This window comes from Juglans regia, chromosome 7, assembly GCF_001411555.2.
Source record: "Juglans regia cultivar Chandler chromosome 7, Walnut 2.0, whole genome shotgun sequence".
Lineage (NCBI taxonomy): Eukaryota > Viridiplantae > Streptophyta > Magnoliopsida > Fagales > Juglandaceae > Juglans > Juglans regia.
In genome coordinates, this window is record NC_049907.1 from 41,177,108 (window position 1) to 41,205,067 (window position 27,960).

At 38.5% G+C, this 27,960-nt stretch overlaps 3 protein-coding genes across 6 annotated transcripts; 2 read left to right on the forward strand and 1 right to left on the reverse strand.

Moving 5' to 3' along the window:
- The first annotated feature begins 1,135 nt into the window (after positions 1-1,135).
- On the forward strand, positions 1,136-3,782 carry LOC108989497 (pentatricopeptide repeat-containing protein At3g22690). Its single transcript, XM_018963124.2, has one exon. The coding sequence runs from the start codon at positions 1,193-1,195 to the stop codon at positions 3,734-3,736; it is 2,544 nt and encodes an 847-aa protein (XP_018818669.2). The 5' UTR covers positions 1,136-1,192; the 3' UTR covers positions 3,737-3,782.
- A 134-nt stretch (positions 3,783-3,916) lies between these two features.
- On the forward strand, positions 3,917-5,889 carry LOC108989430 (pentatricopeptide repeat-containing protein At3g22670, mitochondrial). The gene has a single exon (XM_018963030.2). It carries the CDS (start codon positions 4,124-4,126, stop codon positions 5,777-5,779), a length of 1,656 nt encoding a protein of 551 aa, XP_018818575.2. The 5' UTR covers positions 3,917-4,123; the 3' UTR covers positions 5,780-5,889.
- Positions 5,890-7,819: 1,930 nt separating this feature from the next.
- LOC108989490 (DExH-box ATP-dependent RNA helicase DExH16, mitochondrial) lies at positions 7,820-23,864 on the reverse strand. 4 transcript variants are annotated; one of them, XR_004802015.1, is made up of 17 exons: positions 23,604-23,864; positions 22,713-22,836; positions 21,566-21,687; positions 21,283-21,473; positions 20,332-20,472; positions 19,403-19,525; positions 19,248-19,325; positions 18,674-18,842; positions 16,271-16,383; positions 16,046-16,126; positions 15,639-15,704; positions 15,438-15,502; positions 15,202-15,247; positions 15,010-15,126; positions 8,984-9,043; positions 8,263-8,354; positions 7,820-8,188 (listed from the first exon to the last, which is right to left on the reverse strand). XR_004802015.1 is itself a non-coding variant. In XM_018963116.2 (16 exons), exons 1-16 carry the CDS (start codon positions 23,662-23,664, stop codon positions 8,074-8,076), a joined length of 1,704 nt encoding a protein of 567 aa, XP_018818661.2. In that variant the 5' UTR covers positions 23,665-23,863; the 3' UTR covers positions 7,820-8,073. The 4 variants fall into 4 exon arrangements, 1 of the variants encoding a protein (XP_018818661.2); XM_018963116.2 differs by lacking the exon at positions 8,984-9,043 and having other exon boundaries at positions 23,604-23,863; XR_001995850.2 differs by lacking the exons at positions 7,820-8,188; positions 8,984-9,043 and having other exon boundaries at positions 15,438-15,498.
- Between the last annotated feature and the right edge of the window lie 4,096 nt (positions 23,865-27,960).

Below are 27,960 nucleotides of genomic sequence, written 5' to 3' on the forward strand. Positions count from 1 at the left end.
CGATGAGTGTGATTATAGTTGGAAAGGTGGATGCAAGAATAACACTCAAGATAAGCTTGTCATGTCTAACCCAATGGGTTTTTTTAGAGGAGGTTGTGGATGTGCCGTTAGATGAAGGACATTGTAAATTCCCAATAACATAGTCCATTAGGTCATACCCAATTAACAATGCTTCAAATTGAGCATGCCATTGGGGAAAAGTGGAGAGAGTGAGCTTCTCATTAATCTGAGCAATAATGTTGAAAACAACCAAGAGATTTTCGATGGTGGATGAAGGAGGAGGGTTTGAATTTGTTGCGGAAGACATGGTTTGAGTATTGGATCTTAATCTTGTTAGAGGTAGGTTGTCTGATACCATATAAGAGAAATAAGACATTGTGTATTGATGGAAACTTTCCTCAAAGATATATTGATTTGATCAGAGTAATATGTATACAATACTTGAGTCCTATTTTAGGATATAATGCAAAATCTAAGATTTGAAAATATACAACTGTTATAGAGGTAATGAATAAAAATGCATGCATTAAATTCTCTTTGACAAAAGATGGCATTGACTTGATTGCTATGATCTCGGTTTGATGCTCTGTTTTTCAGCATTATCATTCTCCTTAATATCTAATACATTAGAGCGTCTTATCTAATACATTAGAGAAGTGGCATGTCATGAATAAATAAATACGACATCAATAGCATTTAACTTTTTCCATTTTCGGTTTGCTATTACACAAGGCTCCGTTTGTATAGTAGAAATATTTCATCTCATTTTATCTTATCTTATCATTATAATTTTTTTAAATTTTCACACAAAATATTATAAATAATTTAACTTTTTCAAATTTTAAAATAATAAATATTTTAATAATATTTTGTTTAACTTTTAATTTTCATCTAAAATCATCTTATCTCATTTATCTATCCAAATCACACCTAAGTTGAAAAATTATCAGATAGTGAAGGACATGGTTTAAAAATTAAATGCATATAACTTTTGTTTTTTAAAATGAAAATATAACCTTGATAAAAGAAAAAACCTAACAGAGAAATTAAAATTAAAATTCACTATTATTGGAAAGCAATAGAAGGAATAAAGTGAAGCCATTAGCCTCACCGCTTCGTGATATTTGTATTTTGTACCCCTCTTTTCCCTATTGAAGTCGTCGGTCTCAATACCAAGTCAGCCGACACTGTGATGACCCCAATGGCTGTAACCATTCCTCTATATCCTCTGGTCTCTTCCACCCCAATCTCCATAATTCCAACTAGCCAAGATGAGCAGAAGACCACTGCCAAGGACTCCACTCCAACTGGGTCTTTTAAAAACTGCAAAACAATAAAAGAACTCAAGCAAAGGCACTGTCGCTTCACAAAGAAGGGCCTCGGTCACAGTCCCTCTTCTGTGGCCAAGCTTATTGCCGCGTGCTCCGAAATGGGCACCCCAGAAAGCTTAGATTATGCTAGAAAGGCATTCGAATTGTATAATGACGACGAGGGAACTACTTGTTCTTTGTATATGTACAATTCTTTAATTAGAGGTTACTCTTCTGCTGGGCTTGGTGATGAAGCTATCTTTCTTTTTGTAGAAATGTTTGTTGCGGGCATTGTACCCGACAAGTTTACCTTTCCGTTTATGCTGAGCGGGTGTGCGAAGGTTGTGGGGTTTTGTGAGGGAGTTCAAGCTCATGGAGTGGTCGTTAAGATGGGCTTAGAGGGGGATGTGTTTATTGGGAATTCGTTGGTTCATTTCTATGCGGAGTGTGGGAAGATGGATTATGCACGAAAGGTGTTTGATGCGATGCTTGATAGAAATGTTGTGTCATGGACTAGTTTGATTTGTGGTTATGCTAGGACGGGTCATCCGGAGGAGGCAGTTTCTTTGTTTTTTGAAATGGTGGAGGCAGGTATTAGACCCAATTCTGTCACAATGGTGTGTGTCATTTCAGCCTGTGCAAAGTTGAAGGATCATGAATTGGGCGAGAAGGTGAGTGCTTATATGGGTGAGGCAGGGGTGAAGCTTAACACTCTTATGATGAATGCGCTTGTTGATATGTACATGAAATGTGGAGCTATTGATACTGCAAAGAGGCTTTTTAATGAATGTGTTGATAGAAATCTGGTTCTATGCAATACTATCATGTCAAACTATGTGCGCCAGGGGCTGGTGAGAGAATCTCTTGCTATGTTAGGTGATATGCTGCAACGGGGACCACAACCTGACAGAGTTACCATGTTATCTGCAATCTCCGCGTGTGCACAATTAGGTGATCTTCTCTTTGGAAAGCAGTGTCATGGTTATGTTTTGAGGAATGGGTTAGGAGGTTGGGATAACATATCTAATGCCATGGTAGACATGTACATGAAGTGCGGGAAACAACAAATGGCCTGCAGGGTTTTTGACTGTATGTCAAAGAAGAATGTGGTGTCGTGGAACTCATTGATTTCAGGTTTAATTAGAAATGGCGATGTGGAGTCAGCCTGGGAGATTTTCAATGAAATGCCAGAGAGTGATCTTGTGTCTTGGAACACGATGATCACTGCTTTGGTCCAAGAGAGCATGTTTGAGGAAGCAATTGAACTTTTCAGGTTGATGCAAAATGAAGGGATTAAAGCAGATAGGGTGACAATGATGGGTGTTGCATCTGCCTGTGGGTATTTAGGAGCTCTTGATCTTGCTAAGTGGGTCCTTACCTACATTGAAAAGAATGATATTCATTGTGACATGCGGCTTGGCACAGCCCTGGTTGACATGTTTGCTAGGTGTGGTGAACCTGAAAGTGCAATGCAAATTTTCAGAAAAATGCCTAAGAGAGATGTTTCTGCTTGGACTGCAGCCATTGGAGCAATGGCCATGGAGGGAAATGGGGAACAAGCGGTGGATCTTTTCAATGAGATGCTTCGGCTAGGGGTAAAACCTGATGAAGTAGTCTTTGTGGCGCTATTGACAGCATGCAGCCATGGCAGGTCTGTGGATCAAGGGCGGCATCTTTTCAGGTCAATGAAGGAAATCCATGGAATCTCCCCTCAAATTGTCCACTATGGGTGTATGGTTGATTTACTCAGCCGAGCTGGGTTGTTGGAAGAAGCTCTTGATCTCATTAAGAGCATGCCAATGGAACCTAACGATGTGATATGGGGATCTCTTTTAGCTGCTTGCCGGGTACATAAAAGGGTCGAAGTGGCAGCATATGTAGCTGAAAGGATAACTGAACTGGCTCCTGAGAGGACTGGCATTCATGTTCTTCTGTCAAACATATATGCATCTACTGGGAATTGGACTGAAGTTGCAAAAGTGAGGCTACAATTGAAGGAGAAAGGTGTCCATAAAGTACCGGGATCAAGCTCAACAATCATTAATGGAATAATCCATGAGTTTACCTCTTGTGACGAATCACACCCACAAAAGACCAACATCTCATCAATGCTACAAGAAATAAACTACAGAGTCAGAGATGAAGGCCATGTTCCTGATTTAACAAATATTATGCTTGATGTTGATGAGCATGAGAAAGAGTACTTGCTCAGCCAACATAGTGAGAAATTAGCCATAGCTTTTGGCCTTATCAGTACAGCTCAAGGCACGCCAATTCGTGTTGCTAAGAATCTCCGTATGTGCACTGATTGCCACTCGTTTACCAAACTAGTGTCAAGAATATATGAAAGGGAAATTATAGTTCGAGATAATAACAGGTTCCATTTTTTCCGGCAGGGGAATTGTTCTTGTTGTGATTATTGGTAGTAGAAATATTAAACTGATAAAGGAAAAGTAAAGCCTTCAGTTTTAATTTGCCCACTCCTAGGCCTTTTATTTTAAAGCTAATTGTAAGCTTCACCATTAACAAATTTATTCATTCATTATATCATTCGATTATATTCCAATTATTCACAAAGAATGAACACTGCAATTTTAGGCTTCAATCCAAGATGGGTTTAATTATTTTATTATTTAAATTGAGAGTGAAATAGATGGATGCTAGAAATTTACAAGTTTACAACAAATGGAACCAAAGTTAACAAACAAGCATAAAAACGCGAGGCAACCCTTTCTCTCCGAATACTCGGGGCATCACTTTTTTTCTTGCGTCCGAACAATCTTCCATCTGTCCAACCATCGTCCAAGCCCAAAATGTTCTCAGTGTTGCAAATTTCCAAGCTTCTCTCGTACTCACTCAGCCAAAGAAAAGTCGGCATCCATGCGCTGCCTTGCAACTTCTTATGCAACCATTTCTGCACCAGGATTGACTCAACCCAAATCACCGAGTCACCGGAGCTTCCAAGCTGGGTCAAGTTCGGCGCGACCCAGAGCTCCGCCGCTGCAGATTCGGATGAGGATTTTGTGGTTCCTTCACTTGCTCACTGGGTTGAGAATCACAGGCTTCATGATCACGGCAAAGTTGTTAAGCGAATGCTAAGCGAAGCTGCCGAAACCGACGTAGAAAAAATCAGCAAAATCCTCCAGAATCGGTACCCATCGCCTGATAATGTAGCTCAAGCTCTAAGTGGTTCTGGTTTTATTGCGTCTAAAAGTTTGGTTGAACAGCTTCTGAAGAGGTTTAGTAATGATTGGATACTGGCCTTTGGAGTTTTCAAATGGGCAAAAGCGCAAACAGAATATAGGCATTCTCCAGAACTATATGACTTCATGGTCGACATCTTAGGAAAATCGAAGGAGTTCCATCCTATGTGGGAGTTGGTAGAGGAAATGAATCAATTAGGAGGTTATGTCACATTGGTCACAATGGGCAAGGTCATGAGAAGGCTTGCAAGGGCTCGAAGGTACAACGAGGCGGTTGAGGCATTTAGGAATATGGTGCGGTTTGGTGTGAACAAAGATACCACAGCCATGGATGTACTAATGGATGCATTGGTGAAAGAGAATAGTGTTGAGCATGCCCGTGATGTTTTCTTGGAGTTCAAGGGAGTGATACCGGTAAATTCTCAATCTTTCAATATTTTGATACATGGATGGTGCAAAGCTAGGAAACTTGACCACGCCAAAAAGGCTATGGAAGATATGGAGAAACACGGGTTTCAGCCTGATGTGTTCTCCTACAATTGTTTTGTCGAAGCATATGGTCGCGAAAAGGATTTTCGCAAAGTGGATGAAATTCTTGATGAAATGAAAGAGAACGGGTGCATGCCTAATGTAGTGACTTACACCATTGTGATGCATGCTCTTGGGAAGGCAAGTCAGGTGAATGAAGCTTTGGAGGTTTATGAGAGGATGAAGAGGAATGACTGTGTTCCTGATGCCTCATTTTATAGCTGTTTGATATTCATTCTTGGTAAAGCCGGTAGGCTAAAAGACGCACACGAATTATTCGAGGACATGAAGAAGCAGGGAGTTAGTCGGGATGTCTTGACGTACAATACCTTGATTTCTTGTTCTTGCATGCATTCGCAAGAAGAGACCGCTTTGAAGTTGCTTCAGAAAATGGAAGAGGATTCTTGCAAGCCAGATATTAAGACCTATGCTCCTCTATTGAAGATGTGCTGCAGAAAGAAGAGAATGAAGCTGCTATACTTCTTGCTAGATCACATGTTCAGAAATGACATTAGCATAGAAGTAGGGACTTACTCGCTTCTGGTGAGCGAGTTATGTAAGGGCGGGAAACTTGAACAGGCTTGCTTATTCTTTGAAGAGATGGTGTCAAAGGGATTGGTTCCGAAGGACTGCACATGCAAGATGCTGATGAAAGAACTCGAGGGCAAGAAGATGACAAAAGCAATGGAACAGTGTGAAAAGTTGATGTCACAGGCAAAAGAGGAAAGAAACATTTAGCAAATCTTTCTTTAATTATTGTTCAGCTCAGGATGAATTGGTTCAGCTGTTCTATACGATGTTGTGTGTAAGTTTTGAATAAATCTCCATCAGTGTAGGATCTCTCATCCCATCTAATTTTTTTCCATTGATTTTACGATGAAAGCAACTGTTTTATTAACTCACTTTTAGATCTATCATGAGTAGCAACACTGAGTAACCTTTGGAAATACCCAACTATCTCCTCCTTCACCTCTCTCGGTTCATTAATCCTTGTGCCATCATCTCTACTGACGGACACTATCCTATTCCTCCCATGGTAGCTTCTCACAGCTCTGAAGAAGAATTCCGTATTTTGGTCTCCCAAATTCAACCATTGGACCCGCCTGAGGAAGCTTTCGGGCAGATGAGCAATAAATCATTCCGTCCTAATAAGTAAACAAATCCTCAGAAGTGTGATGTGGGTCCAATTCGACTTTGAGAATGCTTGCTTTTCATGGTAGAAATTAGCTTTCTAATATCCAGTTTTCAAGAAACCTTGGACGACAAATTACCACTTCAACCGCTGTTGAAACTTACAAATTCTGCTCCTCAAATAGAAATAGGGAGGGAAATTCCCCTCCCAATCCACTGGGTTGGGCCTGGCCCAGATATTGAGGCCCATCTTGGACTAGGTCCTACCCTTCCACGACCCAAGAATCACCAAAAGAACCTGGCCCATAAACTGTGTTAGCAGAAAGGGAATGCATCGTTGGGAAACCAATCGAAGGGGAAAGAAGAGACAGGCCGACCCTGGCACTCACCTGCGGCACCTAGCATTAAAATACATATGTCGACAAGTGAACGGAAAGCATGAGCAACCCTCGATTCTTTGACGATGGGAACAAGAAGTGACCACGCCGATCTCCTACTGGCGAGATGCCACTCGGGGAGCTACGTTGCATTAATGGCGTCACCTCAGATGCCACGCCGCATTAAAGGCCATGATCGGAGCAACTGTGAGTGTGATGCAAACCCTTGACATAGGATACGAGAATGTCCTCGTATAAAAGCCATGCTCTAGGTACGAATAAATCTCTCCGAACTCTGTTATTCTCCTAAACATAATATTGACTTTAGCATTGAAGGATCCCCAGACCACCACCGAGCTCCCCCTCTGTCTTTGTGGTTCAGGTAGAAACATCCCGGCCCAAGTTGTTGGAACTTATCCCAGGTGTATGAAACATGACATTAACATAAATGGTTAATGGGATTAGTGTGTTTGACAAATTGTCTGTCACATTTTATATTACCAGATTCGAGGCGTGTGCCTACCAAGATGAAAGGCACCAAAACAAGAAGTTTTATACGAAAGAGCAAAACAAGCAACATAAGTTGTGTATCCAAGAATTTTAAGCTGCACAATTGGAAGATTTGTGCTCCTATAACTGTTTTCAGGAAGCAAATGATAGCTGACCGTATAAGCTTTTCAAAATTATGTTTCTCTTCGTACAATTCCACTTTTAGTGTGACTTTGACTTACGTTGCACGACTTTACTTTCGTATAGCCTCGTCTTGTGAACATCACATTAGCCTTCCAGAAGATGAGGCCATTTTATTCACATGACCAAGCAAACTTAAACCACCGCTCATGCTAATTAGTATGCAAACCGAGTAGCTTGCTTATTTTCCTTGCACACTTTTTAATTGTGGAGAGCTTGTAGATGCAAATTCTTTTTTGGGTAAGAAAAAAGATTAGTTGCAGGTTCGACTGGTCCACTGGAACTTGTACCATATTTTTGGCCAGTCAAAATCAGTATACTTCCCGCAACACGTCGCTTTTGTAAAGGAAATAACGAGTAATGAGTAACGCTAATTGCCGCCCAACAGTAACCGCTGGGCGAGCTGCCTTGGCCTGCTGGCGGCAGCCTAAACAAAACTCATGTATTTTATTTATTTTTTATTTTTTATTTCACATTTTTTTGAAAAACTAAAAAAATATCAATACATTAATAGTCACTTTCTTAATCAATAAATAAAATAAATAAATAAATATATAAACGATTAAAATGAGAAGTCAAAATGAGAGGCCAAAGTAGCATTATTAAATAACAATTCCATCAATTTATATCACATTACTCTCACCAGATTTTTACATTTACTGTTTGACAAATAGTATAATGATTGCCAGAGCAATTGATTGAATTAAAGAACAATGGACGAAGTAAAGGAACTTTCTTGAAAAGCTGGAGTTTTCAGCTGTTGAACTTCTTTATCCTAAAAGCTGTCGAAGATCTAAGAGAAGGAATGGTTGCATGGCGAAAATCAGAACTGTCTCACAAGTATGGCCTGATGTCTTTGGATAGCAGAGACCCTAAGCTTCTACGTGACGGTAACCTCCTTGCCCTCGGCTTCTGCCACCCTAGTCTTTCCAGGAACTCCTCGATCAACCTACAAATTCAATGTAGACCAATAAGATAAAAGAGCAAAATGAAAATTAACACGTAAAAATCAATAAAACTCACAGACTGCAAATGGCTTTCTGTGATGATGCCACATCACGATCTGGGAAGGAATCCTCCAATCGGAAGCTCAACCAAACATAGAGATCCAACACCTTCAGTTTTTTTTTGTACCAAAAAAGAAATTTCAGTAGCAAACCCACCTTATATAATAATAAGAAAAACTGACTTCAGTAACATATCTTCTTTGAAGAAGCTAAAGTGACAACCTATATGTTCAGCTTCTGAGTTTGACATAAGAATTCAATTAAAAAGTCACGAAGAAAATGACTATATAGTCATAAAATTTCCTCATTTTTAAACCTCTGACAATTGGACTTATTTCCCAAATAGAAACTAAGATCAAATTTGGTTGTGGATCAGATCCTACAGTGATCCAAATTACACATTAGCTACTAACCAGCTAAAGTGATCATCAGATCCTACAAATTAATAGATCATAAATTCAAAGGGAGATAAGGAGGAATCAATTACTAGAGAGTCAGAAGAATAACATTCATTGAAAAACTGTCTTAGGAATCAAGGTCTCAACACCCTAAAAAATTCTACCATTCATTCCAAATGCTCCATATTAGACAAAGCGGGAATACCCCTCATTCTTACTTCATTCTAACATATAAAGCATCAATGAACAACAATCACATCTTGATCAAATTATATGCCGCTAAGATCTAGAGCTTATATGCCTCGAAACTAGGAAATACTAGATAATAGCAGTCCCTACATTATCTGATTATTTCCAGACAGACGAGATGTGCCCCACCTTTTTTCTGTCGTGCAATGCCTGAAATCAAAATCAACTCCAATGATTCTGTTTCCCAATAAAATTTAGGTACCTTTTGGATTCTAAAATTATTAATTACTGGGATTGAAATTTGGGATTTTAATATTGCAACTATTCTCTATTCTTTGGGTTCATTAGAAGTGGTGACTATACAAACAAGCAATGCCTATTTAAGAAGATATAGGCATTTGCAAAGTTAATGAAATTCCAGATCATTTGTGATGTCTACTAGGCATTATTTATTCTTTTCATGAGGACCCTCGGTCCCAAATCTGCTATTCTATTTTATTTATCAAAAAAATTATTTACTGTTTTCACAACATGCTACAATTAAGAAGATTCCATGTTGGTGGTGATTTGTCAATGGCTTTTGCTCCTTTCTGAAGATTAACGTATCATTGTAGCTTTGGGTTTTAGTTGTGGGTTGCTATAGATGGGGCGATACAATGAGTTATGTATTGACCAGAAGTTGTTTGAGTTCATGAAGGAAAATGATAGGTGGTGGAAAATCATAGAAAGTAGTCACCGTTTTGTGAAATACATAGCTTTAGATAATGAAGCCATGGGGTGGCTGGGTTCTATGGTGAGGGAATGTGCAGTGTCTAGGGGTGTTCATGAGTTCTTGAGAACTTGTAGAAAAGGAGACACGGTGCTGATGGTGAGAAAGGGACATAATTACAATGGAAACTTCATTTCTCTCTCAGAGTTTGGTCGTGATAAGAGGAGAGAGTTGATTGTTGTGCCGGAAGGGAGGAAGGGGGAGGGATGGAAAAATTTTGGTGATACTTTAATGGAACTCCATGCATCCTCTATTTCGGGTAAAAGAACCAGAGTATTTTCTGTTGTTCAAGCAGGTAATGGTGGTGTTGCTCCATCGTTGAAGGCAGGAGGTGAAAGAACGTACAGTGAGGTGCTGAAGGCAGTGCCTCGAGCCGTTAGTGCTGGGGTGTCAGACGTGTCTATCGCAGAGGTTATACAGAGATATGAGGAAGATGGCAGTGGGCTGGTGGGGTTGAATGAGGAAACCATTATGAGGATGCTGGTTGGTCTAGAGGAAAAAGTGGGTGCAGTGTTAGAAGAAATTGGTTATTTGAAACGCTGCGTCAAAGGAAAGGTAGAGATGAAGTCTGACTTGGGTCGGGTAACGGGTCACAAGCATGGGCCGTATATCTCGGGTTCATGGGGCCCAAGTTTGGGCAGGGCCGATGGTCAAACCAAGGCCTGGAGGCAGTTATCTCGGGCCACCGAGATATCGGGCCAGGATCCGAAACAGGCTCCGGGGGAGCCAATACACAGTGTGTCGGCACCATCACTGGCACAGAAAAGTTCGCCGGCCACAGTCGATCACCTTGGTGTGCCGGTTGAGATATTTCAAGGGGTGGGGTTGGAGGATGGAGAGATCGCGATGGAGATTGACGCGGTTCCTCATCCGTGTGAGGTCGATTCCTCGCTGGCTCTTGAAGTGGGGTGGGGGAGTGAACAGATTGAGCCGTGTGTGGAGATAGTAGCTCCAGATGCTGTGCTGGTGTAGGTTGTCTCGCCTGGTTTTGGTTGTGCGAGTATGGAGGATCCGGTAGTGGTGGGGAGCTCGGAACACTCACTGTCTCTTGAAGTGGGGCTGGGGAGTGTACAGATTGAGCCATGTGTGGAGGTAGTAGCTCAAGATGTTGTGCCGGTGCAGGTTGTCTCGCAAGGTTTTGGGTCTTCGAGTATGGAGGATCCGGTAGTGGCAGGGGAAGATTTTTTCTCTAGAAATGAGGGGGGTTCGGAACTGTCTTTGCTTCCTAAGGACAGTGTAGGTGAGGAGGGGGTAGCTACTCCACTTTGTACACTTCCTCCTACTAATCATGGGAGTTGCTCGTCTAATTGGATTTTTAAGAAGGTAGAGGAGCTTCAAGATATTTTTGGGGTTTCTTTTGGAGGCTTTGAAGAGCAATTTATGGCGCTGGTTGTGGCTATTGAAGCTAGCCGTTCGAAATCCGCCACAAAACAGGATAGGGAACTCAAACGTTTAACATGTTCCATCAATTATGACGTGAAAGAAGGAAGTAGTGGAAGGGATAGAACGAAAGGGAGGGGCAAGTTAAGTTTCTTATGAAGCCCAAGATTTTATCTTGGAACATACGGGGACTTAATGATAGTAATAAACGTCTTCGTATCAAAACTTTGTTGAGAATGTGGAAGGGTGATATGGTATGTCTACAAGAAACAAAGCTGAGTTTAATAGATAGAAATATTGTGCGTAGTTTATGGGGATGTTCGCACGTGGGTTGGTCTTATTTGGCATCACTGAGAGCTTCAGGTGGTGTTTTTATTAATGTGGGATAGAAGAGTGGTTGAGGTGATTGAGGAGTGTGTTGGCGAGTTCTCTGTTTCGACTTTATTCAAAAATGTGTGCGATGGATAGGAATGGGCTTTTGTAGGGTGTTATGGTCCAAACAAGGACTGTGATAGGCGAAGGTTGTGGGAGGAATTGGCGGGTATATACTCATTATGGGATGTGCCGTGGTGTATGGGAGGTGATTTCAACATTACCCGTTTTCCTAGTGAACGTTCAGGGCATCGTCGGCATTCCAGGGCCATGGAGGAATTTTCTGAGTTCATTTTTGATCTGGATCTTATGGACCTGCCCTTGGTGGGGGGGCAATACACATGGTCTAACGGCTGGGCTTGGTCGAAGTTGGATAGATTCCTTATCTTTCCGTCATGGGAAGCTCACTATCCAGAAGAAAGTCAAAAAAGATTAGCCCGAGTCAGTTCAAACCATTTTCCCATTATTCTTGATTGTGGGGGGATACATAGAGGTCGACGGTACTTCAAATTTGAGAACATGTGGCTAACATCGAATGGGTTTGTAGACACGGTGCGTGCTTGGTGGATATCGTATCAGTTTAGTGGCACGCCAAGTTTCATTTTAGTAGCCAAGCTTAAGGCTCTAAAACAAGATCTGAAAAAATGGAATTTGGAAGTTTTTGGGCACACAGACAATCAGAAGTCTTCTTTGTTGGAGGAATTGCAAGAGTTAGAGGGTAGAGAATTATTGGGAGAGGCATCGGAGGAGGTATTAGTGAGGAAGGGCATGGTGGTGGCAGAGTTGGAGAGGGTTTTATTGTCAGAAGAGATATTACGGCGTCAAAAATCTAGGGCTCTTTGGTTGAAAGAAGGTGATGGGTGTACAAAGTTCTTTCACAAAGTGGTTAATTCACATCGCCGAAACAATAACATTGAGGCGCTTACTTCTGGTACTCAGGAATTATCCTCTCCCCCAGAATTAGAAAATCATATTGTACAGTATTATGAGAATTTACTTACCAAATCGGCAAATTGGAGGCTGAAGCTCGATGCTTTGCATTTTGAGACTTTTGATCCGCAATATGTGAGTGTTATGGAGAGACCGTTTGATGATGAAGAGATCTTCAAAGTCATCACTGGTATGGCCAAGGATAAAGCACCAGGACTGGATGGTTTCTCAATTGGTTTCTTCCAAACTTGTTGTGATGTTGTGAAAGGGGATGTTATGCAGGTATTCAGTAAATTCCATACTTATCAGAAGTTTGAAAAATCTCTCAATGCGACCTTTATTGCCCTCATTCCTAAGAAACACAGGGCTTCTCTCATTAAGGACTTTCGTCCAATAAGTTTGGTTAGCATTGTTTACAAGATTATTTCAAAGATGCTTGCTAACCGGCTTAGTCTAGTGCTGGAAAATATTATATCCAAGCCACAGAATGCTTTTATTCGTGGTAGACATATTCTTGATTCGGTGCTCATAGCAAATGAGAGCTTAGATGCTAGATTGCAAGAGGGAAGTCCAGGTATTCTATGCAAGCTAGATATGGAGAAGGCTTATGATCATGTGAATTGGGATTTCCTTTTATACCTGCTTGAGAGGTGTGGATTTGGAAATAGGTTGATTTCATGGATGAGGCATTGTATTTCAACTGCCCGATTCTCAGTTTTAGTTAATGGCACTCCTGCTGGTTTTTTTGATAGCTCGAGGGGTTTATGACAGGGAGATCTGTTATCTCCACTCTTATTTGTTATCGTTATGGAGGCGTTGAGTAGGATGGTACAGGCGACTGTTGATGGGGGTTTTTTATCTGGTTTTAAGGTGGGAAATGGCTTGGGTGGCCCTTTTATTATCTCACATCTTCTTTTTGCAGATGACTCTAGTATTTTGTGAAGCGGAGAGTAGTCAGGTTCAAACTCTAAGAGCATTGCTACTTTGCTTCGAAGCAGTGTCAGGGCTTAAGGTGAACCTTAGCAAATCTGAGATGGTATCGGTGGGGGAGGTTCATAATATAAGCAGTCTTGCCAGTCTTTTGGATTGCAGGGTGTCCTCTTTTCCTATGAAATATTTGGGCCTTCCGCTAGGAGCATCGTTCAAGAATAGAGCTATTTGGGATGGGGTGGTGGAGAAGATAGAGAAAAGGCTGGCGGGTTGGAAAAGGGTGTATTTATTAAAAGGGGGGCGTCTTACTCTTATTAAGAGCACACTCTCTAACATACCCACATATTTTTTATCTCTTTTTCCTATGCCTGCAGAGGTGGCAAATAAGATTGAGAAAATCTTTAGGGCATTCTTATGGGGAGGATTAGGAGAGGAGAAGAAATTCCACCTAGTTAGTTGGAAGACGGTTTGTGCCCCAATTGTGCATGGTGGTTTGGGTGTTTGCAAATTGCGAACCTTTAATAAAGCACTATTGGGGAAATGGCTTTGGAGATATCATTGGGAGGGGGGAGCATTGTGGAAGGAAACTATAGACGCAAGATATGGTGTTGCATGGGGCGGGTGGGTTTCAAACGAAGTGAGGGGGGGTATGGAGTGGGGTTATGGAAGTATATAAGGAAGGGGTGGAAATGTTTTAAACAACATATTCGCTTTGAAGTCGGTGAGGGTAACCGAATCCCTTTTTTGGCAGGATGTGTGGTGTGGAGATCAGACTTTGGAAAGGATTTTTCCGGCTTTATATCGTATTGTAGCTAATAGGGAGGTTTCAGTGGCTGATGTGCAGTTATTTTCTCATGGTTCGTATCAGTGGAACATTATATTTTATAGGAATTTTCATGATTGGGAACTAGACATGGTTACTGAATTTTTCAGCTTATTACATTCCTCGTGAACTTCTAGGGTTCAACATGATAGTTTGAAGTGGAGGTCTAAGGATCATAAGTTATGTACTGTTAAGGCGTATTACAACCTTTTGATCACGTATGACCTTACTCCATTCCCTTGGAAGAACATCTGGAGATCTCAGGTGCCTTCCAAAGTTGCTTTCTTTGTTTGGAACGCCGCACTAGAGAAGATCTTGACTATCGACAACTTGAGGAAAAGAGGATGTGTGGTGATGGATTGGTGTTATATGTGCAAAAAGAATGGAGAATCGGTTGATCATCTCTTACTACATTGTGAGGTAACAAGGGTGTTGTGGGATGAGATCTTTCGAAGGGTTGATGTCGCTTGGGTAATACCTTCGAGGGTGGTGGAATTGATGGGCTGTTGGGGGAATTTGCAGGGCTGTCGTCAAGTGGCAGCAGTATGGAAGATGATTCCGCTGTGTATCATGTGGTGTACTTGGATGGAAAGGAATGCGAGCTGTTTTGAAGACAAGGAACGTACAGTGGTGGAGCTGAAGAATTTCTTTTTTAATACTTTATTGCTTTGGTTTTCTGCTATTGTTTTAGTTGGGGACAATATTCATGACTTCTTGTCTTTAGTTCATCGCTCTTAAAATGTATTTTTTAGGAGTTCTGTGGTATATTACCTGTGTACATGGCTTTGGCCTTTTTCATTAATAAAATTTCTCTCTTACATATAAAAAAAAAAGAAGATTCCATCAATTTTTGTTTATCAATAAAAAAAAAAAGATTTCATCAATGATTGGAATTTCTCGAACAATGAAATATGGAAATGAAACAAGTTTTCCTACCCAGGACCATAATGATACTCAAAAAACAAAAATTACCTTGTGTATGGATTCAAGCTCCTTGAGAGCAGCTTGTGTTTTTGGCACTTTCAGTGTTCCTGGTGTAAATATTTCTCGCAGCCGAACTATGCCTTTGTTTGCATAATTTTGTGCAAACTGGTGCATCATGGCAGATCGGAGTTATTCATAGTTTAAAAAGACATCAATACGATTTTTAATATTTTATCTTACCTGTGTGAGGCCTTGAGATGAAATATCATCATCCATGTCAACTGGACTGCACAAAACAAAGTTATGGAACTGAAACTGAGTGACTAGCGACAAAATATAACTACTACCTTGCTCAGTCCCACAAATTTATAGTTCAAGGATAAGTCCACCAAGTTCGGTAATCATATTCTAAAAAATTGGGGGCACACTAAAATTTAAAAAAATTTGGACCTTTTAACATGCGCAAAAGATAATACCTGATGCAAAACAGATACTTATCATGCAACCCCAGGGGCAACTCATCAATAACAGCAGCAACTTTCTGATATAAAATTGTGTAATTAACATCCAAGTAAAATTTGATACAAGATATATACATATTTATGAAAGTAAAATGACCATCATATTTGAGTATTTTAGTTGCCAAGAACAACATGATGTTCAAGATAAACACCTACCAATGTCCCTTCACAATCAGCAATAAAATAATTTTCAGATAATTTTGCGTTGTCCAGAAAATGCTCCTGCCAGAAAAGGCCTTTAAGTATCATAGTTGGGAATAAATTAATACCATAATGCAGAAAAAAAGTTGAATTTCAACAAGATTTTCCAAATTTAAACAATCATAGCAATGGAAATTAAATTGGGGGTTCTTGAAGCAGAATAAAGTTTTCTTGGGAGCAAAATATACGTCATTGATAGATACCTTCAATAATCCTTAGCATCATTGATGCAAACATATTTAATAATTCTAGAAATTGTATTCTTCAATAAATAGACAGAAAACATGATTAATACCTAAGAAACAAATAAATAGATGGATATAGAAGACACATAGGAACAGAAATGGTCATTGGAAACCTACCAATATCCCATGGAGACCATTTGTTTGGTGTACACGTGAATACATAAACATGAGATCGAAGGTAGGGAATAATCCAGCACGCTGCATTCCAAGAGATTCTTTAATTAAGGAAGTAAAGGATGCAACATATAAAATGAAACTAAATCACGTAATTATACTGCAAAGAATGTAGTGGTAGATTGCAAAAGATGTGCGGTAGCCATTTCAGCAAGATGGTTGAATAACCTCTAGAGTGGGCGAAGGGGATTCGAGTGAAGAATGAAGTAAGGGTAGATCCTCTGCATCTATACAAGTCACTTCACCAACAGGAAATTTTGATCCATACCGGCCAGCTCTCCCTACAAGAAAATCCAATTAGCAATCCAAAGCATTCATGAAGGACCCAAATGCGCAGATCATATCCAAGGTAAGAAAACAAATAAAAAAATAACATTGTGGCAATACAGGTGATAACTTGATAGCATACAAATAGGTAAAGTGACCATTTGGTAAGCCCTAGGGGTGTAAATTTAAACCGAGAAACCGGAAAACCGGTCCGGACCGGACCGAACCGGACCGGTTGGTCCGGTTTTGAACCGGTCCGGTCCGGAACCGGTTCCTATTTTATGAAAACCGGCCGGTTCCGGTCCGGTTCCGGTTCCGTAGTTTTCGGGACCAGACCGGACCGAACCGGACCGGTTGAAAAAAAAAATATAAAAATTAATTTTATATATTATACAAAATATTTATATATATAATATATAATCATATGTTAAATTTTTATATATAATATATATAATTATATATTATATATGAAAAAATTTCATATTATAATTTATAAATAATAACATAAATGTTTATCTTAAATATGAATATTTGTAATTTATTTGATCATATGTTATTAATATAATTATATATAAGATAATGTTGTTATAATTTATAAAATAAAAGTTTAATCTTAAAAATGAAAATTTAATTGATCATATGCTTTAAGCATAATATATATATTAAATTATTAATAACATTTTATAATAAGAATTAATACTTTATTATATATTTTTTACATTTAAAAAAAACGAGAAAACCGGACCGGACCGGACCAGAAACCGGTAAAACCGGAGGTACCGGTTTAGGAGGGTAATCGGGGCGTAATCGGTTTTGAAAAATACAAAACCGGTACATACCGGTTCGGTCTTAAATTTTGTCCAAAACCGGACCGGACCGGACCGGTTACACCCCTAGTAAGCCCCTCTAGACTCACCCAAACTGCTCACTTCCTCTCTAACCTCACCTAATGGCTCAATTCAATGGCAATCCCCACACTAATTCCAAACTTCCGTGAGAAGAACATATGATAAGTATAAAAGAAAGAATCCAACTTCTATATAGTACATCTTATATAACATAGCATGCCTAACGTCTAAATGATCTCGAGCTCTACATACTGCGAGCTCCTTTCAAAATGTGGATTACAAAACCATCTACCCACCTACATACGGGAGCTAATAATTAAAAGAAAGGCAAAAGTCAGGTGTGACACTGATGCCAAAACGTTGCAGAATCACCAAAAGACTAAAGAAAATCCTTTCCCAGATAATTCTCCTCCCAAATTTTCACATTAATATGAACTTTATCCTAATAAAAAGTTAACTAGGCCTGCAGCCCAAGCTCAAACAATCGGATCTGTGCCCGACCCGAATATCCCCATTCATGGCACCAACCTGATCCACACCGGTCATTCAAAATAGCATTGGGTCGAACCCGTATGACCCGACTGATCTTTAAAAAAAAAAAAACCTTTTTCCGGGAAACATCCACTGACCATTTAGTGAAGTAGGAAGGAAAATGATTCCAAGTAAATAATGCGAATATTACCCAGAACATGGAAGGTGAAGCATGGCCTAAAGGGCTGAACAAACTGGGCAAGAACACCAGAAAGTGCAGCACCAAAAGCCCAGCCAGTGCTCCTCCTCCTCTACAAGGCCGGTACTGAAGCCTCACCATTCCCAATCGGTTTCTAAGACCAGATCAGAAACTGAGTTTTCTTTGCTTCACTGTGAAAACCCTGAAGCCCGCTCCACAAAAATGAATGGAGACATTGGAGGAAGTGAACGGATCGGAGCTTAAAGGGCATTAATAGCTACTTATGTAACCTTCAGTATCTTCTCTGTCTATAGCTTGTGAGGGGGGGGGGGGGGGAAGAAGAGAGAGAGAGAGTAAAGCTTCACAGACATGTGGCCTCTTCCACCAAATGCATTATGGGATATCGAACAAAGGAACAAAGTCATTAAAAACCACTGCAGCAAAAGCATTAATGGCGGTAAAAATGAGTCCAAGTTGCGTGTCGTTTATGGAATAAAGGAAGTGATTGATAGAGGGAGGATTTATGCTGTTTTTGTAAAAAAGAAAAAAAAAATAGTAGCGAATCTTACGGTTTCATTGGTTTCAACTGATATAGCACGTTGCCAAACCGTTGTTACATTTAATCCGATGAACCTGATTTTTTTCAGGTGGGTCAATAATGAGTCTTGCGGACGGATCGGTTCAAGGCCTTTTATGCACAGGCCTAGAGTTAACAGGTTTACTTGCAACCATACTAAAAGCTACAACCAAAACAAAAATTTCAAACTTTAGGTGGGACTAAGCTACCTGCAATTTGCTTGATTTCAGGTACAGTAAGATCCCGCATTTCAAAACCATCGAACTTCTTCATAGTTGAAAATATGATCCTGGAAATGTTCAGATTGAGACCCATCCCAATGGCATCACTAGCCACAAGAACATCAAAGTCACTGCTTGCATCATTGAACATTGTTGCCTGCAGATCTAAAGAACATTTAAATCACAGGAGAGAAGAAAAAAATCGACAGATAAGTGAGAGATTATATAGATTGATATTCAAAATAAAGTAGAAGGTTTGTGTTTGCACAGAGAGAGAGAGAGAGAGAGAGAGAGAGGGAGGACGGGTTTAAAAAGGGGGGAAAACTCTTTAAAAAGAATAAGAAAAATCACACCCACTAAAAGAACTGAACAGTGTCAAATGAAAATTTTCATCTGTATATGGTAAACGCATAATACACATCAGGGATATCTTTTTTCAAATTCATAACAGCAGAAGAAACATAGAATTAAAAAAAAAAAGAAAAGAAAAAGGCATACCTGAACTAGGCATACGTATAATGAGACAAGATAGAGCCTTTAAGACGCAGAGAGGAAGGCATACCTGTCTAGTTCGAGTCTCTGGTGGCAGTGAGCCATAAACTACAGAACAAAGATGCTTTCCCCCATTTTCAATTTCCCTCTACAGGTGTGGAGAAGATACATATACACTTAAACAGGTTAATTTACTAAACAAACAATGGAGAAGTAATCACTGACCTTTAGTCTGTATATCTCTTGACGTGAAAAGGTTACAATACAATCGCCTGTTTGGATTTGAGAGAAGGATCCAAGAGGAATCTTAGACGGAACTAGAGGTGAAAGTCTCTCATAAAATTCAACCTATTAAAATGGCTTTCCACAGAATAATCAGTAACATCATACAGACACAACAAAATTAGCATAGAACTGACAACCACATGATGGCAGGCTTGAATAACAAATTACCAGACACAACAAAAGTAGCATACAATCGCCTGTGTGGATTGGGTAAGTCCATTATGAATCAGACAATAAAATTCAGAATAATAATCGCTGTATTACTATTTGTACGCCAAAACATAAAGTTCTGGGGATATTAGTTACACAAACAATTTACAGCAACTGCAACTTGTTCAAGAAAAGCCACTAGGTAAACCAAATGGTGTTAGTCCCTAAACTTTGTTGCAGATGAACTTTTAGGATCATTTTAGTCCAAAACAGGTAGACAAGAATCCATATAAAATTGAGAAAAGAAAAGTTCCATAACAAAAACAACAAACTTCCAGCTAAACTTATCATAAAAAGAAATAACCCTTCTGTCTATAGAAGGTCATCCACAGAGGTTCAGAAAATTTGGAAGATAGCAGCTTTGTGGTCAAATTAACAGAAAATATAAAATAGAAAGAAAGGATTGGGGGGGAAAACAAAGTCATGTTGCATTTTTATTTTCAATTTTCATTCCCCCTCTTTCAAATCATGAAACAAAGTGGATCTCATACCGGCATGATACAGTAGAACAATTCACTAAAAACGCCACCTAGAATAAGATATATCAAACTCAGGAAATAAAAAGATCCCATCCATGTACTGGAGAAGTAAAGTAGCGTTAGTATATTCTTTATGAACTAAAACAAGAATAACTTGATTCAAAATTACACAGAAATTACCTCAACCTCATCACCAGTCACTTTCAGTATTTCCAGGATAAGAGGAATAGCGGCTGCATCTCCACAAAGGTGAAGCTCATCAGCAGAGACTCCTAATAGAGCACGAGTAAATGAAAAACCCCTTGTCCTACACCCCAACATCTGTACTGCCAATGAATTCATGAGAGGGGGGATAACAACGAAACGCATATAATGATTAATACAATCAATCACATACAGGAATATATGAATTGCATAGCTTACAAAAAGAAATATCATGTACCCAGCTTAGAAAATATGCCATAAGTTTGGGAATATAAAACATCGATAAATACAATCATCCAACAGCTTGGGGTTGCATGAACCAATATCATTTCCCCAATAAGCTCCGTCTAGGTCTCATATTCAAGCATGTGATTGGCCATCATGATATTCGAGGAATATAGTAAAATAAGCAAAGAATTTTTTTTATAGAGAAATGATTTGTACAAGCTCCAAATAGACAAGCCCTTTTAAAAAAGTGGACCCCACCTTAAAAAAGTGTAAAAAAAACTATTCTTTATTAGTGGGACCCATTGTTTTACAAAAGGCTTGTATGGGGCTTGTATCTAGCATTACTCTTTTTTATATAACACGAAAACAAGGGTCCTTTTTTAACCTGAAAAAAATCGCTTTTGTTAAAAAAGATGGTTAAGTTGCTTTTAAATGGCATTAAACATACTTTAAATCCATGTCATGCAACCTTAGGCCAGACCCCAACCATCCCACAATTGGCTGATTCCCATCTACATACTATAGAATCTAAATCATATGCATTCAGGGGCACATTCACTAATTTCACATTAATTTTTTTATCGGTAACTAATTTCGCATTAATATATTATACGATTATCTCAGTTTAATAAACAGCAAACATTCTTATGAGCTTTCCAAATATGAAGAAAGAAAGTCCCCAGACAAACAATGGCATGCCTGAATTTCATCAATAACAGCACAATGGTAGTCCGAGGTTACACTGGCCATCTCAACTGTCACGGCCTTGTGCTTTGCACCATCAACTTCCTCTCTCTCTTGTCCTGTAATGAGATCACAAGGAACTTTTGCCTTGTTCAACCGTTTTGCCACCTCCCACGCCAACAATCTCAATGGACCACAGTATATGCCTGGAGTAACAATAAATACTTGAAACAATTTCTACTCACAGCAATAATTCTCCCCTCCTTTGACTATGAGGATTTAAAAATAAGAAATTTACCAGACGAACTTGACTCAAGTTGCTTCAAAGCATGGTATGTTTTACCACTATTTGTGGGACCCATATGCAGGATAACCTTGCGATGTTTCCTTCGAGCATTTGGGTACCATGTATGAGGACGACTGAAATAAATAAAAAAGCATCTGTGGTGAGGATTCTAAGAAGATGGTAAAAGAAACTATGGCATTCACAATTAGCATAAGCATTACAGCAAGAATCATCCAAGATCCTAAGAATTTGAGCATGGGAGCAATATGCTTGCTGGAATTTTTTTTTTTCCTTTTTGATGAGTGACACTTGATGGAAAATTAGACAAATGCTGATCAAGTCCAAACTAGTAAGGAGTGAATACACCAAGTAACAGATTCACTTTCAATAGAAAGCTTCCACCCTGCCACTGCCCCAAAAAAAGGAAAAAAGAGATACTCAAAAAACCATCTGCACATGTATGCACAAACACACAACACACACACACACAGAGTGTTCAGTCATTTTCTCTAGCTGAAAATATTTTGCAATAAAGTTCAATGCAAGCTGATACCAGAGCAAGGCGCTTATTTTTGGTAAATTCATAGTTTTGATTTCAGTGGTGTAAATTCTATAACATGATTTGTAAATTCTATAACATGACTAACCTAACTCTGAAGAATGTCAGATTTATCAGGAGATTTAAAGACCAGCTAGTTAAGTCTATTATAGTTTCAAGCCCCATAATTTCTATTCATATAACAAAAAACTAAAAATAGAATAGTTAGCTCTACCAAGTAACATGAGAGTTATATTTCAATAATGTTAAAACTAAATCAAAAGAAAGGGTATGCTAATGCTAAAACAAAAGAAAAGGTCATGATATCCAAGCATCCAGACGTGTACTATGTAGTTTGAGTCAATGTAATTTTCACCAGATAAAGACAACACTACTTCAGTAACTGTGAGCCACATTTTTTTTTTGATAAGTAATAAGTTATTTTATTGATATAAAGATAGGCATAGCCCATGTACATTGGAAGCATACATGTGAATACACCTATTTAAGAACTAGAAACAGTTACAAGGAAATCATGGAAGCTGAGACCATTCAAATCAAGAGTAGTGGCCCACAAAAACAAAGTCTTCCAGAAAAAAACTTGTGAGCCACATTTCTTACGTGAGATCTGTAAAGTCAAACTTTGTGGTACCAGTGCAACCGCTGTACTTTCTCGTTGTATCAGAAATGGTAGCTAAAGCTGCAATCCTCAATTCCATGGGCAGCCAAATGGGCTCCATATTTCCTGATAAATATTGGGGAGAAAAGGTAGTGAGAGAACACCAAAACAAGACAATTAATTCGAAACCTACAACTACAAACTCCAATGTATCCATTGAAACCCTTTAATTGATAGTGATATCGATATGAACAGTGAAGGATTCTCATACTAACAAATAGCACAAGTATCTATCCAAAAAGCAACCAACATGTCATGAGCACAACAACGGAATTACGCACCTTACATGCGCCACTTGGTGAAACATTGAATATCTCTAAGTAATTAATGCGCAGAGATAGATTAAATGAACATATACTCAAACAAGTCATCTTCCAATTTCCATTTACAAGAAAACTTACGAAAGTAAAAACATAGATGATTGGGGCAATTTTATGGATAGTTCACATGTTCAGTGTATGTTTGTCATTTATACCTATTACAAAACAAGGGAATAGTAAACAACCTATACAGCCTTAAAAGAACAAAATTTTGAAATCTATGCTTTCTTTATCTTTTACTTCAACCCGAAAAAAGTCAAGCCACCAGATCCAAATGATTATAAATGCTTTTACTTTTTCGAGGATAAAACAACCATACATTCAACATCCTCCCCCCCTTCGAGCTGATTCCATGCAGCAGTAAGCTCAGAAAGCAATAAGATACGCTCAACAAAGCTCACGATTATCAATTTCCTGGACTTCTTCACCTCTTAACCAAAACAAACTAAAAAGAATTTAACACGAAACAGAAGATATATCAAGGAAAATAAAGAGAGTGTCTGGAGGACGAACCGCGGAGAGTGCGAGAAACGCCCAGAGACAAAACTCTTCGACGAAGTAAAAACGAGGCCATTGTTTCCGGACTTGAAAAGTCTTTTTCTTTCTTTTTTGGAGACAATAATTTCAGAGGGAACCCAAGTATGAGAAATAGGGGTTAATGTAAGACATCGTGCTCCAGGGGAAACAAGCGGTGCCCCCTCACTCCGCTCTCTCAGGGTTCGTAGACTTCGCTTCTAGCGCCATATTTTGGGGGCGACAGTCGGAGAGGATGGGGACGGAGGGGAGTCGAAAACAGAGGAACCGTGCTACGAGTCGTTTAGGAGGCTGAAGAAAGTATTTCCCATTTTGGGCTGGTCTCAAGTCCAGCCCACTCAAATTACACTCCATCGAAACAAGATGGCCCAATTGAGAAGGCAGCAAGGCCTGTTCTACACAATGACCCTCTTCGCTTGGTAGCTAAGCCTAGCATCCCAATTTCAAGGTATTACAATTTTCAACGGACAACTAATTTTGTTTATTAAATAGTTGTATCAAATTATTATGAATTTTAAATTATACACCTTAATTTATCAAAATTGACACATTACATCCTCGAATTATTAAAAATCGACATTTTGAGAGTGAAAAGTGTTCATTTTTAATAGTTAGATGGTGCAATATATCATTTTTAGTATATTAAAGTGTAAAATGCAAACCTCTTAACAGATTAAGAACGCCAAGTGTATCTTTTTCTTAAATAGCTCCATATGTTGAGGAAATTGGGCACATGTGTGGTTTGTTTTTCCAATTTCTTTTTAATGTAGACATGGAAATGCTTTAGTTTTGTATTAGTGTGAACTGCAAATATATGCACATGTTTGATTTGCTGGTGTGGAGCTAGCTTCAGAACAAACCAAATTCTGATTAGGACTGTTCATCCGAACCAGGTTTTTTCTGGGCCTGGTCCATAACCCAGAAAACAGGATTCCGATTTCGAGTTCCGGCCCACAACAAATCCAGGTCAGAACCCGGGTTGCAAAACCTGAGTACGCCTTGTTTGGGTACCGGGTTTTAAACCCGGAACCTAGTTTTTTTTTTGTCGGTTTGAATGTTTAAAACCTGGGTTAATGCTTTTAAAGGGTGCTTGATTATGGGAAATTTGGAATATGGTAAACAGCTTCATGGATTGATCATCAGGAGTGAGATGCTATTTAGCCCGTCAATGGCAAATGCTCTCATGGATATGTATTTCAAGAATGATAAAAATGACTCAGCTCTAAAAGTTTTCAATGGCATGCAAAACAAAGATGCCATATCATGGAATACTGTATTTGGCGGCTTCACTCTGGAAGGGGATGCAAGAGAAATTGCAATACTATTTTACGAGTTCATGCTGACAGGAATGAAGCCCAGCCATATCATATTGATCACAGTACTGTTTTGGAAAGTGTGGGGAGCTAATGAATCTCAATCTTGGGATTCAATTTTTTTTCACTTGCCCTACGTCTTTAAAAACTCTAGTTTGATTAATAAAGAAAAAAAAAAATCGGGTGTAACTCGAACTTGGATTTTGAGTTTTTAAAAATCAGTGTCAATTTGAGTTTTGATCCGATTTTGAAACTTGAGTTCCAGATCTGGGTATATCGAAGTTTTCAGGCCATAATCAGGATGAATAGTACTAATTTGATGCCATTATAAACATAATTAAGCCCCAATAATTACATGGATTGGGCTAATTAGATTAGATTAGATAGCATGGGGAATTTAATGCAACTTTCACTGGTTGGGTGTACTGATCATGAGAATATGACAGTGACATTATGTTTGAAATAAGTTCAAAGCAAAACCTTGTTCATACCCACCATGACCTTTGGCCCCACCTCTACTTTAATGCTAACTTGAGAGGTTTCATGGAGGACAAGACACTGAAACGGATAGACACCTCATGATTTGAAAGGCAATATGGAATGTGATTGTATAAAATGCCTTGAATTTGAAAATCATCTTCACCACAGAAAAATATATACTTAATGAAACGAATGGTGGGTGGCTTTTCTTCTCCTCTGGTTTTCTGGACCAAACATCCCTCCATATCTACATCCAGCATTTATTCACATCATAAATGAATCCATTCTGATATGAAACTCCCTTCTTGTTTCACTGCAGATAGATCCATCATGCAGGCCCTCCTATATATATACATAAGCTTTCCAAACATGTAGTTAACAGCTTTTATTCTTTGAATTAATCCTTGTCTGTTTTATGTAATTAAAGATTCGATTCTAGCCTTTGTAGCTAGGTTTGTATCCAGCAATAAGAGCTAGGCTTTGCCAATTGAACACTCAACCATCCAACCATCCATTCTTTTCCTAATAAGGGACTTTGATCTGATCTTGATTTATAGCTAGAGTCTAAAAAATTAGGTAATTTTAGAACTTGATGAATTCATTGTAGGTAGTAGTACTCGGTTCAATTGCATGGCTTGAGAAAGAAGTACAAAAAATTAGCCGAGAATAAAATCATTCAATATAAATATATATATATATATATCAACTTTTATCCCATTTCATGTTAAATTGACCCACACCCATCATGAACTCAGTAGCTGTAGCAGAATCTGGCCTATACTTGGTTGAATTGCTTTGGTGCAGATAATTATGAGGTGAATCCAATGAGTTCAAATATATATTCAAGGGATATGATGATGAAAAAGGAGAGATCTCTCCTCCCAATATTAATGAAAAAAATCAACTTGTAAGTCTGTTTATTGACAAATTTATCGTATCGATAAAATTATTAAAATTTATCGACGTTTTGATTTTTTTTTCTTTTTAATTGGAATGGGTTTTGCGAGCTGCTTATATTGGACAGGAAGCATGCAGCATATATATATATATATATTTATATATATATATATATATATATATAGAAGGTCCTGAAATTTATTCCAAATTATATATTCTGATCATCCTCTTAATGGCCGGGGTGATGATCAGGAGGTTGAAATATTAATATTGGCTCCCTAGCTAGTTTCTTTTGATTGTAATGGGGGGGAGTTGATCGAAAACAAAAATTCCTTGAGATGCAGTATATATTCATTATAAGATTGATCAAGTCCCTATCATAATTAAAATTAAGATTTATTTCTCAATCAAAAGCTGGGAGCATCGGGTCAAAATCTCTTTCTTCAATCCCAACTTTCTTTTTAAAAAGGAAAAAAAAAATTGTGGTCCGGGCTTGAATCTCGAGCATAAACCATGATCTCAGCTGACAAGTGATCCAAATATACTTGGAAATTAAGGTCAATTAATACGTGGGAATCGACACCTTATTTTTTCGATTCTAGCAATTATTTGACTTTTGTTTTTATTTTTATTTTATTGAGCTATATAGAACATATAAACGACAGTTGGCAAGTGCTTTTAAAATCTTCTAGCTAGACCTTGAAATCCACTAGAGACGACTCTGTAATTTATTAGGCATTAATAATCAGTCTTAAGTTCACGAGTTAAAGAAGTAAATTCCGAAAATGATTAATCTAAAAGCTAGAGCATACGTACTTATAAACAAGAAAATAATACTTATGAAATCACAGATGATCTCACCCAACCAAATCAAATAAAAGTTCATAATTCAAAATTATAATAGAGTACTCAAACTTCAAGTACTGGAGTTAAAAAGATGATCAGATGGCTACAATATATTCGATCTCGATCGTTGGTTCATGTGCTAATTAATTCCCCCATAATATATATTTGGGTCATCCTACAATATTATCACAGAAAAGATATTCCCTCCTTAAAACTTTGAGAGAAATATTAAGAAAAAAAAAATGACATAAAAAACTCCAACATGATGATGTTCATCAAATTATTTACAGTAACGATAGCAGATCAGATATCTCACACGAGAACTCCCTTGTTTTTTCATATTCAAGCAAACATTAAAACAACATCATTTACTTCAAAATGTTCTACTATAAGTTATAACATTAACCTTTTTCACCTTGGACGTCATCCCTAACGTTGTACTACTGGCTCAAGCACAACAACATCATCATCATGCATGGTAAAACCTAGATATATTATATATATTGCTACCAAAACTCACATCCAAGCAGCTTTTTTTAGTACTCTTGTAATTTGATCATTTAGTTCTATGATTTAATGATCCGGTCTTTAATTTGTACGTGGGATCGATGCATGTCAAATATTTAGGGTTCAACATTCTGGGGAAAAATAAATAAAAACACACAAACCCTAGAAGAAATATTAGCAGATCATGCATATGTGCATGTGAGAAGAGTGGTCTACATCAATAGATCATAGGCACATATATAATTCACTTTACTGTGGTAGATGCTAAAGATAAGGACAAGTGAGCAAAGCTT

What these genes read in the sequence shown, in the direction of transcription:
- LOC108989497 (XM_018963124.2), top strand. Translation starts at nt 1,193, where the DNA reads ATGACCCCAATGGCTGTAACCATTCCTCTATATCCTCTGGTCTCTTCC.
- LOC108989430 (XM_018963030.2), top strand. Translation starts at nt 4,124, where the DNA reads ATGTTCTCAGTGTTGCAAATTTCCAAGCTTCTCTCGTACTCACTCAGC.
- LOC108989490 (XM_018963116.2), bottom strand. Translation starts at nt 23,664, where the DNA reads ATGGCCTCGTTTTTACTTCGTCGAAGAGTTTTGTCTCTGGGCGTTTCT. An exon ending in TGACTGGTGATGAGGTTGAG is followed by an intron (nt 19,526 to 20,331) that starts GTAATTTCTGTG and finishes CCATTTTAATAG; the next exon opens with GTTGAATTTTATGAGAGACT. An exon ending in CCCCTTCGCCCACTCTAGAG is followed by an intron (nt 16,127 to 16,270) that starts GTTATTCAACCA and finishes CTTGGAATGCAG; the next exon opens with CGTGCTGGATTATTCCCTAC.